Below are 12,581 nucleotides of genomic sequence, written 5' to 3'. Positions count from 1 at the left end.
TTGGATTCCCTGGTATGCAGCTTCTGGCTCCCGAGGCGAAGCCTTCCCTCGTCCACAGCTTGCTGGCTGGCTGGAAGAAGCGGGGGGGGGGGAGAAAGTGGGAGGAGAGGTCGCAGCGCTGCTGGGAGCAGAGTTACTCCAACTCCAGCCGAGGAGGCGGTGTGTCCCGTCCCCCGTCCTCCCCCTTCGCCTGTCTTCGCATCTCGCTTGCTTGGAGGCGCCTCCGGAAGCTCCGTTTCTGCTCCTCCAGACGGGCCGAGGCCTAAAGGGGGCGGGGGGGCTTCTCCCGGTTCACTTCAGCTGAACTTTGGCAGAGCCGTAGATCTCAAACACCCCCACCCATCTCCCCTTCCCCGAGGAGGATTGGAGGCTTAAGCTGCTCTGCGCTCTCGCTTGTCCTCGGCTCCATATGCGGCTCCGGAGCCTCTTGCCAGAGTCATCATAACAAGCACTTCCCTTAATGAAGAGCCCGAGCGATCAAAGCGGGGGCCGTCAGAAAGCCAAGCAAAATATTGCCCTTATTCATTTAAAAAGATGATTTCCCCACCTCGGATAGCCGGAAGGAACAAAGCTAGAAGAAACACCCCCTCTTGTTTTTCTTTTGGTTTTGAAGAGTTCATTTAATGCCTCCTTTCTTCTGAGAAACGGGTTGCCGATCTCACAAACTTTTATGGCTTGCATGGACTTAGGAGCGATGTCTTCCCAAGAAGGTGAGTTTTAAGAAGAGGCACGGATGCCCTCCCTTCCCTTTCCCCCCCCCCCTTCCTTTCCCAAGAAGGAACTTCCCCAAAGCTGGGTGAGTATCTTATCTCTGTTGGTCTCCTTAGGAGATGGCAACGTTGTTGCTCTTCCGCGGAAACTTTTCATCTTGTTGCTCTTTCTTGCTAAGTGCATGCAAAAAAGTTACAATCTGGACAGGAGAATGGAGGAGATAATTGGAAGGAGATACAATTGGAAGGAGAATGGCCCCCTAAATTTTATGAATTGAAGGGTTTGAATTCAGTGAAGTCCCTAATCAATAATTGGAAGGAGATACAATTGGGAGGAGAATGGCCCCATAAATTTTATGAATTGAAGGATTTGAGTTCAGTGAGGTCCCTAATCAATAATTGGAAGGAGATACAATCGGAAGGTGAATGGCCCCCTAAATTTTATGAATTGAAGAGTTTGAGTTCAGTGAGGTTCTTAATCAATAATTGGAAGGAGATACAATTGGAAGGAGAATGCCCCCCTAAATTTTATGAATTGAAGGCTTTTAGCTCAGTGAAGTCCCTAATCAATAATTGGAAGGAGATACAATCGGAAGGAGAATGCCCCCCTAAATTTTATGAATTGAAGGATTTGAGTTCAGTGAGGTCCCTAATCAATAATTGGAAGGAGATACAATCGGAAGGTGAATGGCCCCCTAAATGTTATGAATTTAAGGATTTGAGTTCAGTGAGGTCCCTAATCAATAATTGGAAGGAGATACAATCGGAAGGTGAATGGCCCCCTAAATTTTATGAATTGAAGGGTTTGAGCTCAGTGAGGTCCCTAATCAATAATTGGAAGGAGATACAATCGGAAGGTGAATGGCCCCCTAAATTTTATGAATTGAAGGATTTGAGTTCAGTGAGGTCCCTAATCAATAATTGGAAGGAGATACAATCGGAAGGAGAATGGCCCCCTAAATTTTATGAATTGAAGGGTTTGAGTTCAGTGAGGTCCCTAATCAATAATTGGAAGGAGATACAATCGGAAGGTGAATGGCCCCCTAAATTTTATGAATTGAAGGGTTTGAGTTCAGTGAGGTCCCTAATCAATAATTGGAAGGAGATACAATCGGAAGGTGAATGGCCCCCTAAATTTTATGAATTGAAGGGTTTGAGTTCAGTGAGGTCCCTAATCAATAATTGGAAGGAGATACAATCGGAAGGAGAATGCCCCATAAATTTTATGAATTGAAGGATTTGAATTCAGTGAGGTCCCTAATCAATAATTGGAAGGAGATACAATCAGAAGGAGAATGGCCCCCTAAATTTTATGAATTGAAGGATTTGAGTTCAGTGAGGTCCCTAATCAATAATTGGAAGGAGAATGCCCCATAAATTTTATGAATTGAAGGATTTGAATTCAGTGAGGTCCCTAATCAATAATTGGAAGGAGATACAATCGGAAGGAGAATGGCCCCCTAAATTTTATGAATTGAAGGATTTGAGTTCAGTGAGGTCCCTAATCAATAATTGGAAGGAGATACAATTGGAAGGAGAATGGCCCCATACATTTTATGAAATGAAGGGTTTGAGCTCAGTGAGGTCCCTAATCAATAATTGGAAGGAGATACAATCGGAAGGAGAATGCCCCCCTAAATTTTATGAATTGAAGGATTTGAGTTCAGTGAAGTCCCTAATCAATAATTGGAAGGAGATACAATTGGAAGGAGAATGGCCCCATAAATTTTATGAATTGAAGGCTTTGAGCTCAGTGAGGTCCCTAATCAAAAGGTGTTGAGGGTTAAATCAATAATTTTTGCAGTCCTCTATAGAAAAGGGAGTCTTTCTAGTGTTGAGGGAGCCTGACATCTTTCTTAGTTTGGGTGTAGGCAAATTTTCTCTACAACGTCTTTGGAAGGCAGCCTGGCCCCAGAGACAGAGTTGCTGAAACTATTACTGGGCCATGTCCAATATTTTCAAGAGTTCGGCCCTTAATTTTACTCACGGTCCTCTTTTTGCATTGCTCCTCAGCTTCAATTCCACACCTTCACAGCTTGCTCCTGAAATATGCTTCAGGGCACACTTCCTTTAACTTTTTTTTCCCCCAGTAACTCCCCCCCCCTTGTTAAGCTGGTGAATATATTTCATTCCATTCTCAAATGTCTTCCAAGCCACTCTACCTTTAAAGGAATCTATTTTAATTACTTTATAGGAACTTGTTATAACCTTATAATATAGTGGCCCAGGACATTATGTCCAATGGCCAGAAGCAAGCTTTTGTGATGTAATAACTTCAAATGCATACTTGTTTCAATAAGTATAGATATATACAAAACCTGGCTGTTCCAACAGGCCTGGGGCTAAAGAGCTGTTGCCCCCGTCTCAAATGGTATGACTGTTGTGAGTTTTAAATTATATATTGTTATGCTTGCTGTTTTTTTTAATTTTTTGTCTGTATCCCCCTCCCTCGGTTCGAGTTGTGAGCCACCCTGAGTCCCCTTCGGGGGGGGGGAAAGGGCGGCATATAAATATAATAAACTGAACTGATATATACTTAGAACCATGCCTGCCTGCTGGGATGTGGTGTGTAGGAACTGAATAAGGGAAAAATTTAGGGCCCTGAAAAATAACGAGGCTCTCTTGGTCTTCCAAATGATTAGCAGAACCAGAGCAGACTAAGTAAAATCTTAGTATACGAAATAAACATACAAAATTGGAGTTTTTTAATTTGTATAAGCTGTGCAGGTTGTAGAGTTCAGATTCTCCTGGCCAAAAATATAGTGTAAAGTTAATGTAGTTATTTAAATATTTTAGCATGTAAATAGAAGCTTTGTTGTCAGCAGTAATGAGAAAGGACTTTAGTGCACCAGAGTTTTTTTTTTCCCCCTGTAAGGAAATTAGAATATAGCCTACATAATTAATGGAATGTGAATTTGCTGGAGGTCAGATTATATTGTACAGAATTTTGCAAACTTTGTGGAGCACTAGTACTTTTAGCATACAGCTCTGTACAAAGGTCTCCAGATAGAAAGTGTCAGCCCATTCTAAAAGATGGTTCCACCACAAAACCGCGGACGACAAAATCGCGCTCGACGAAAGCGCGTACGTGACGTCATCACAGTGTGACGAAAACATCGCGCTGTGATTGATAAATGTAAAAATAAAGAGAAAACCTTACCCTAACCCCCCCAACCTAACCCTAACCCTAAACCTAACCCTAAACCTAACCCTTAACCTAACTCTAAATCTAACCCTAAACCTAACCCTTAACCTAACACTAAACCTAACGCTAACCCTTAACCTAACGCTAAATGTAACCCTAACGCTCTAAACCTAACCCTAATCCTTAACCTAACCCTAACCCTAACCCTAACCCTTACCTTTATGTGAATCGGTTTGCTTTAATTTTATTTTTATTTCAATTTTTAATTTTTTTCGTCGTGCTGTGATGACGTCAAATGCGCGCTTTCGTCGAGCGCGCTTTTGTGGACCACGGTTTTGACGGGTCACGCTAAAAGATATTAACTTTGGAAAATATTCCCAAGCAAAGCAAGCAGATCTGCTGAAACAATTTTTGTTTTTCTCCCCCCCGAAGGTTTGTTACCAGCCGGACACGAGACCATGGAGGAAAGTTTCTCTGCTGAAAAAAGAATAGGCAGCATAAAGCAGTGTGCTAAAAATACTTCTAGACCCAAACAGCCTGACAAGTGCTCCGAACATGTAAATAATATTTCTCTGAGCGGGCCAACTTGGATTCCAGTGGGACAGAAAGGGTCTGTAAGGAAGTCCACCTCTGTTTTGCAGTCCAAGGTTAGAGCCCTTAAAGAGAAAAGGAACTTTATAAACAAGCAAACTGAAGAAACATTGCAGGAAGAGGCTTCTCTAAGGAAGCTTAACGCATGGAAGGGAACGCCACCAAGAGGCCCTGTTCTTCAGAACGCAGTGGTGGAGCCACAAGCTCAAATCCGCACTTACTTGACAGATGTGCTGCTGGACAGCACCGAGTATCCACATCGGATGCACGAGGAATTTCAGGGAACAAGCCTTCCAGATCCATACATCAATGATTTCGAAACCCAGTCTAGGGCGACGGGAGAGCCCGCAGGCATGAACCCACCAAAGGAATTCAGGAGGCTCCCAGGAAGAAGCATGCCAGATACAAAGAGTTCTTCAGGAAGCTCCACGAAAAAGGTACCCTTGAGTGCCATCTCTGGAACTGGCTCCTTAAAGGACCTTTCCTTCATCCCAACATCTTTTGAAGAAACAAACGGTGGAGAAGACCATCTAATTCGGCCCAAGGAGTTTGACAGCAATTCCGTGAAAAAGAACGACAGTTCTGAGGTGGCATCAGTTGGGAGGATTTGGAGAACGGAGAGCTGGGACAGTCTTGGAAGCAGCAGTAGCAACGTCAGTACTTTATCTTTAGCAGACAGAGTGGAAAGAAACCGGACTAAGTTGCAGGAGATGCTGAGCGCATCACCGTTGAGCAGAAGTTATTCGCAGGAATCTCATACTTTGGATACTCATCGGAAGGAGACCCAAGACCTCGGGCCTAATAATGGTAGGTTGATGGGATGAAAACAGAGTAATAAAAAATCTTTGTAATTTGGATAGGTGATAAAATGTCTCAGAAACTATTACAGTAGAGAATCTGTAACATAACCAGATTTCTGCAGTTCCTTCTCCATTTATTTTGCAGAGATTATCTTTTAGGTTATCCCACTGTTGGGCTTATATATAAATTTTGGGATTTTTTTAAACCCCTTTCTCTGGATCTCCAACAGTGGTGGGTTTCAAAAATTGTTCGAACTTACTCTCTGGGTGTGGCCTCCTTTGTGGGAGTGGCTTGCTGCCCATGTGACCGGATGGGAGTGGCTTGCCGCCCATGTGACCGGATATGAAGATGCCGACGACACTTGTCAGAACCACCTTAAATTACCTCACACACAGCACTGGCATGCATAAGAATATGATGCAAACTTGTTTTTTAAAAGGCATCTTTGGTTTGCGTTAAACCAACTTCAAGACACGCAATGTTCTGATTGCACCACAAATGCAGTAGTCATCCTTACCTTTCACAGAGGCACTGAGTTTTATAAATAGGAGCATGATTGTGTAGAATAATCAAATCCAAGGACCAGTGGTGGGTTTCAAAATTTTTTGGAACCTCTTCTGTAGGTGTGTCCTGCTTTCCGGGTCCACTGGTGGAACCTCTTCTAACCGGTTCGGTAGATTTGACGAACCGATTCTACCAAATAGGTGCGAACTGGTAGGAACCCACCTCTGATGTAAGTATGCAAGAGAGTTTTCAGCATCCTTCAAATAGGATGATGAGATAAGGAAGTATAACTGTGAAGTTCGTTGAGATAATTTGAGTGAAGCTTTTAAATCTGATGTTGAAAACAAGTGACTAAAAGTATAAACTACCTTTTAAATTTTGATTTGTTGGCTTGACAATTGACATATAATCTTCTATTTAATGTGATATTTGCATGACACCTCAATTCATACCATCTAACACTGTGCCCTTTTCAAAAATTACTCAAAATAATTTCTTCTGTTCGTGTCCAAGCATGAGAACAGCATCCCCTATTCATTCAAATAGCCCAGTGTTTTCCAGGATCTTACGCAAGACTTAAAGAAGGCACAAATAGCCTGGAAAAAAAATTGAGCTGCTTTAAACATTATAGTGAACATTCTGAAATATCTGAAGCATTTCTGAATAATTTTTGAAATATTAACAGCTCCAGTAACAATTTCCATGGGCATATTGATAGTCTACAGCAGTGGTAGTCAACCTGGTCCCTACCGCCCACTAGTGGGCGTTCCAGCTTTCATAGCAATAGCAATAGCAGTAGACTTATATACCGCTTCATAGGCCTTTCAGGCCTCTCTAAGCGGTTTACAGAGCGTCAGCATATTGCCCCCAACAATCTGGGTCCTCATGGTAGGTGGTACAGGTTTTGTCCGATACTGAAACACTTTCCTTTTTCATATTTAATTGGGTTCCACCACAAAACCGCGGTAGACTAAAGCGCGCTCGACGAAAGCCCGTACATGACGTCATCACAGCGCGACGAAAACATCGCACTGTGAGCGGTAAATTTAAAATTAAAGCAAAAACCTTATCCTAACCCCCCAAACCTAACCCTAAACCTAACCCTTAACCTTGTAGTAGAATGAGGAGACAACGAAGCCAAGCGATGCAATCTAGGAAAAGTTTATTGAATGCGCAGGTTCAAACATGCCAAACAAGCATACAAAGTTTGAACCCCGAAGGGTTCCTAAAGCCATACATTTATAGTGCAAATTACGTCATCATCTATAGAGGCAGTGTTTAAGCATATAAGGCAAGGAGAGGAACCAAAAACTGTCTATGCCAGATGGCCAACCGTAACTATTTAACCCTAAACCTAACCCTAAACCTAACCCTTAACTTAACCCTAACCCTAACCCTAACGCTTAACGTAACCCTAAACCTAACCCTAACCCTTAACCTAACCCTAACCCTTACCTTTATGTGAATTGGCTTGCTTTAATTTTATTTTAATTTTAATTTAATTTATTTTTAATTTTTTTCGTTGCGCTGCTGATGACGTCAGGTATGCGCTTTAATCGGGCGCGCTTTAGTGGACCGCGGTTTTGACGGGTCACGTTTAATTGACTTCCCTACTTTATAAATCACCATCACTGTGGAACCGGTGGGCGGTTAGAAAATTTTACTACTAAGAGAGATACAAAAGTGGGCAGTAGGTATAAAAAGGTTGACTACCCCTGGTCTACAGCTAAGGTGGCCTAGAGGTGAAGACACTCACCTCCCATTTGGAAGATTGAGAGTTCAATCCTAGGCAGCGACAGATGTTTCTTTATTGGGGCACAAAGAAAATATTTGCTATAAACTCTGTATAGGTGTCGGGGGGGGGCATCCTGCCAGTAAATGCTCACTCCATTCCATTGCCCTGACTCCATTTCGAAGCAAGGGATTATAGGATTGTAAAAAGAAAGAAAAAAGGTAATATAAAAATATTCTCATTTCATAGACAGACCATTTTCTGTACTTCATTCTATAATTCATTTTATTAAAAGACATCATCACTGTGCATTTGATGCAGTGAACTGTACAAGATAAAGAGTATATGAAGCAGAATGTAGATACAATAATTTATGGGCCATAATAGGTATCATAGTGGAAAAAGAATATTAAATTCTCACACAATATTATACTAAGGGAAGAAGGACTTACACAAAATGTTTTACTGGTAGTATGTTACTTCAGCATGGGTTGCTGAAATTGATATTTGTTCTTTACATATTTTTACATAGGTAATGATTGGTTTGGATATTTTTTTCTAAATTTGATAGCAATATGGTAAAGTTCATCAATCTTTGGAAAATTATTTATAATAGATAGAGACACAGTTGAATTTCAAACCTTCTATTTTTCTCTTATATATTACTAAATCTGACATTCCCACAAAGCAGAGGTGGGTTCCTACCAGTTCGCACCAGTTGGGTAGTACCGGTTCATCAAATCTACCGAACCGGTTAGAAGAGGTTCTACCAGTGGACCCGGAAAGCAGGCCACACCTACAGAAGAGGTTCCAAAGTTTTTTGAAACCCACCACTGACACACACACACACACAGACTCACACAGAGAGAAAAATAGAAAGAGAAAGAAAGGAAGAAAGAAAGAAAAAAAGAAAAAAAGAAAGAAAAAGTGAGAGAGAGATGAAAGAAAAAAAGGAAAAAGGGACAGAGAGACAAAAGGAAAGAGAGAGAGAAAACACATGGCCCGCAAGCCACTCCCACCAGGTCACATGGCCGGCAAGCCACTCCCACAAAGGAGGCAATATATATAGCAGTAGACTTATATACCGCTTCATAGGCCTTTCAGGCCTCTCTAAGCGGTTTACAGAGAGTCAGCATATTGCCCCCAACAATCTGGGTCCTCATTTTACCCACCTCGGAAGGATGGAAGGCTGAGTCAACCCTGAGCCGGTGAGATTTGAACCGCTGACCTGCTGATCTAGCAGTAGCCTACAGTGCTGCTTTTAACCACTGCGCCACCTTGGCTCTTTACTGGCCACACCCACAGAGTAGGTTCAAAAAACATTTGAAACCCACCACTGCCACAAATTATACTAAATTAGCTCTGTATATGCTAAGTGCTATAAGAGTACTCTTACTATTGAAAAGTATGCTAAATTCCTACTACAGAAGAATGACCAATTAAGCTGTGAGAGAATGCTTCAATATTTAAAGTAACTTTGTATTTCAGAAGTAAATCTGATATAGATTTAACTGAAGTTGGACATATTTTGGGGATATAATGTCATGTATCAGTTTGTACCATATGAAATTTAAGTTTGTCTTTACCCTAAAATATTTTTTTCAGAAACAAAAATACCGTTGCATTTTGTACTTATATTGTATTGACTGTACTACTGGCATACCTATAATACCTCATTTTAAAAACTTTAATTAATGAAATATTGACATGGGTAATCTAATTCTAGTAAACGTAGACATTCCCTGTTTACCGTATATACTCGAGTATAGGCCGACCCGAATATAAGCCGAGGCACCTAATTTTACCACAAAAAAACTGGAAACTGTTATTGACTCGAGTATAAGCCTAGGGTGGGAAATGCAGCAGCTACCGGTAAATTTCAAAAATAAAAATAGATACCAATAATGTTTTTGAATATTTATTTCAAAGAAAAACAGTAAACTAGCGGTGTATTCAATGAAATACTTCACTCACCTCATGATGCTGATGTCCCGCTGTGATGATGATGTCCCGTGCAGCCGCGGGAGCGATGTCCCGCCTCCTATGACACACGGCACAGTGATTCCTATCATTGGATCACTGTACCAGAGGAGGTGGGACATCACTATGTGGCTGCTTGCCATAACAAGGAGGAGGTGGGACATCGTTGCAGAGCGGCAGGAGGGGGAGGAAGGGGAATCGTAAGACAGCCCTGCATTACATTAGAACGTGAGGAGGGGGGATGGTGCGGTGCGCACTGCGCGGCAAACTGACACAGAGGGAGGGGAAACTCACAGGGGCACTGGGCCATTCACGAGTGTCACCCAGCGGCATGGCCCCGCCCCTTTTTCTCCTCCATGTCGGGCAAATTTTTCACTGACTCGAGTATAAGCCGAGGCGGCTTTTTTCAGCCCAAAAAGTGGGCTGAAAAACTAGGCTTATACTCGAGTATATACAGTATCTACTTTGTACTTTATTTTTCTTCCCTCTCTCCTTTCTCCTTATCTTAGAAAATTTTAATGTAAATAAGTAAATAATTTAAATAATTATGGCTGGGGGCAGATAACCTCTTTTGTAGGGAAATTATTGAGTGTGGATGACCAAAAAGATCGCTAGGTCCATATTCACATGACAAAAAAAAAGGATAAAATCAGCATTGAAGATTTATCTTTTTAATGTTTCTTGGGACTAAAATGAACAAAATTAATTAAGTACTACTTTTATCACATGATTACAGAGATTGCGCCAAATGATGGAGCCTGGGATTCTAATGTCTCCTCACAAGATTCTGAAGGTTATCGGTAAGATTACAGAGCTATTAAACTAAGATTGTTTGTTTGATTATATGCCATCAAGTCATTGTTAACTCCTAGTGGATTTTCTCTATGAAGAGCCGTATCTAACGTGGTCTTTCAGGTCTTCCAGTTAGCAGGAGTGTAAAAACGGCAGCCCGTGGGCCGGATGTGTCACATCCAGGCCACACCCACGCCCGCTCCATAAAGGGAAAAAGTCGCGAAACGTTACGGCACGTAATGGCAGCGTAACCTCATGAGTTTGACGCCTGTGCAATAGTGCATCTATTGTCTTTGTAATTAAGTCTATCTCCATCCTACTGCTTACTCTCTTCGTTTTGTTTCTTCCACCTTCCCCAACATTAGAAACTTTTCCAATCTTTGCATAATGTATTCAGAATAGGATAATTTGATCCTGGTCATTTATGTCTTGAGTGAGAAATCTGGATAGATTTGTTCAATTATTCATTGATTTGTTGTTGTTTTTTCTAAATGACAATGGCCATTACTACAATATATGGTTTGGTTTGGTTTCATTTTATTTATATGCCGCCCTATTCCCAGCGGGATTCAGGGCAGTGCACAAACCCAAGGGGGAAAGGGAAACACAACAAAACGACAAATACAGGCATTTAAAAACGACCAACAACCACACAGATCGAGAGGGGAAGGGAACTCATCAACCCCAGGCCTGCCGACACAGCCAGGTTTTAATGGCTTTTCAGAGGCCTGGAGAGGGTGAGGGTTTGAATCTCTGCGGGGAGTTCGTTCCAAAGGGCCGGAGCCGCCACAGAGAAAAACTGCCATATATCTTAAAACTCATGAGTGAAGGCAAATATATGTATCCCAGGATAATGTTGCAGGATCCAATCCAAATCCTCGTAACTTCTCTCTCACCAGGATGTGTAGTCACCAGGAGTCTGAAAGCTCGGAAGACTAAAACGCTGGTCCAGGTGATTAACCCAGATTGGATCCTGCAATATCTTAACACTTTTTCAGTTTGGCATTTGCTCTAAATATACATTTATCAAAATATATGTAGGAAAAAAAGCTAATTTCTTTTAGGTCACATTAGGGATTCTGAAAAAAGAGAGAATGATAATAATAATAATAATAATAATAATAATAATAATAATAATAATAATAATAATAACCAGTTGTGGCCCTACCTGGACCTGGAGGCACTCCAAATGATCACTCATGCCCTCGTCACCTCAAGGCTCGACTACTGTAATGCGCTCCACATGGGGCTGCCCCTGAAGAGTGTTCGGAGACTACAACTGGTCCAGAATGCAGCCGCACGAGCGATACTGGGTGTACCTAGGTACACCCATGTTACACCTATCCTCCGCGAGCTGCACTGGCTTCCCATCGGTCTCTGGACACACTTCAAGGTGCTGGTTATTACCTATAAAGTCCCACATGGCCTAGGACCTGGATATCTCCGTGACCGCCTCCTGCAACATACCTCCCAGCGCCCAATAAGATCGCACAGGGCGGGCCTTCTCCGGGTACCGTCAGCCACACAATGCTGTCTGGCGGCTCCCCAGAAGAGAGCCTTCTCTGTTGCTGCCCCGGCCCTTTGGAACGAGCTACCCCCTGAGATCCGGACCCTCCCCATTCTCCTGGCCTTCCGTAAGTCTGTTAAGACCTGGATGTTTCGACAGGCCTGAGGCTGTTGAGCTTGACTGAACTTCAGCCCCATTATAACTGAGTGCATGTTGTGTTTTCCTATTTTAAATTGTATTGTTTTGTGTTTTTAATCTTTTAATTGTTTTTATGTAAGCCGCCCAGAGTCCTTTGGGATTGGGCGGCATACAAATTTATTCAAATTCAAATTCAAATTCAAATATTATTATTTTTGAATATTTTTTAATTTTAATTGAACAAAAACACACAAAAAGAATCATCCTTCATTACATCTTGTAGAAAGCGTGTCGATTGGTTACAGATAACTTTCGTGCATTTCTTCCACAGTCACTACTTATAGTTCATATTACACTATACACTTTAAGTAAAAAATCTTTGTATATCATACTATCAATGTACCACAATTCTCATTTGACTACAATTATTTGAACATGCTTTTACCTCAGATCATTCATACTTAAAGGCACAACCACATAATGACATTCATTAGCTATTTCAAAAAATACTCCAATAACATTACACCTTTATAGCATCTTTTAAGTAAAAGTCAATTAATAAAGTTTCTAAACCTTTCCGCCCATTTTTTTTCCAACTCACTGATTAAAATTTATATCCAAGTTACTTTTGCCAATACCATAGCATGTATATATTGTTAAACAATGTCCATTGACATTTCC

The 12,581-nt window shown here is 41.6% G+C and overlaps 1 protein-coding gene across 1 annotated transcript in view; it reads left to right on the top strand.

The window, feature by feature from the left end:
- Positions 1 to 274: 274 nt before the first annotated feature.
- KIAA1614 (KIAA1614 ortholog) overlaps positions 275 to 12,581 on the top strand; it is a 46,886-nt gene continuing 34,579 nt past the window's right edge. Inside the window, 3 exon segments of the mRNA XM_032226798.1 lie at positions 275 to 710; positions 4,288 to 5,253; positions 10,200 to 10,263. Coding sequence (XP_032082689.1) covers positions 671 to 710; positions 4,288 to 5,253; positions 10,200 to 10,263 — 1,070 coding nt within the window. The 5' untranslated portion in view covers positions 275 to 670.

Source organism: Thamnophis elegans, chromosome 11, assembly GCF_009769535.1.
Source record: "Thamnophis elegans isolate rThaEle1 chromosome 11, rThaEle1.pri, whole genome shotgun sequence".
Classification (NCBI taxonomy): domain Eukaryota; kingdom Metazoa; phylum Chordata; class Lepidosauria; order Squamata; family Colubridae; genus Thamnophis; species Thamnophis elegans.
This window is presented reverse-complemented; position numbering and strand designations above follow the sequence as displayed.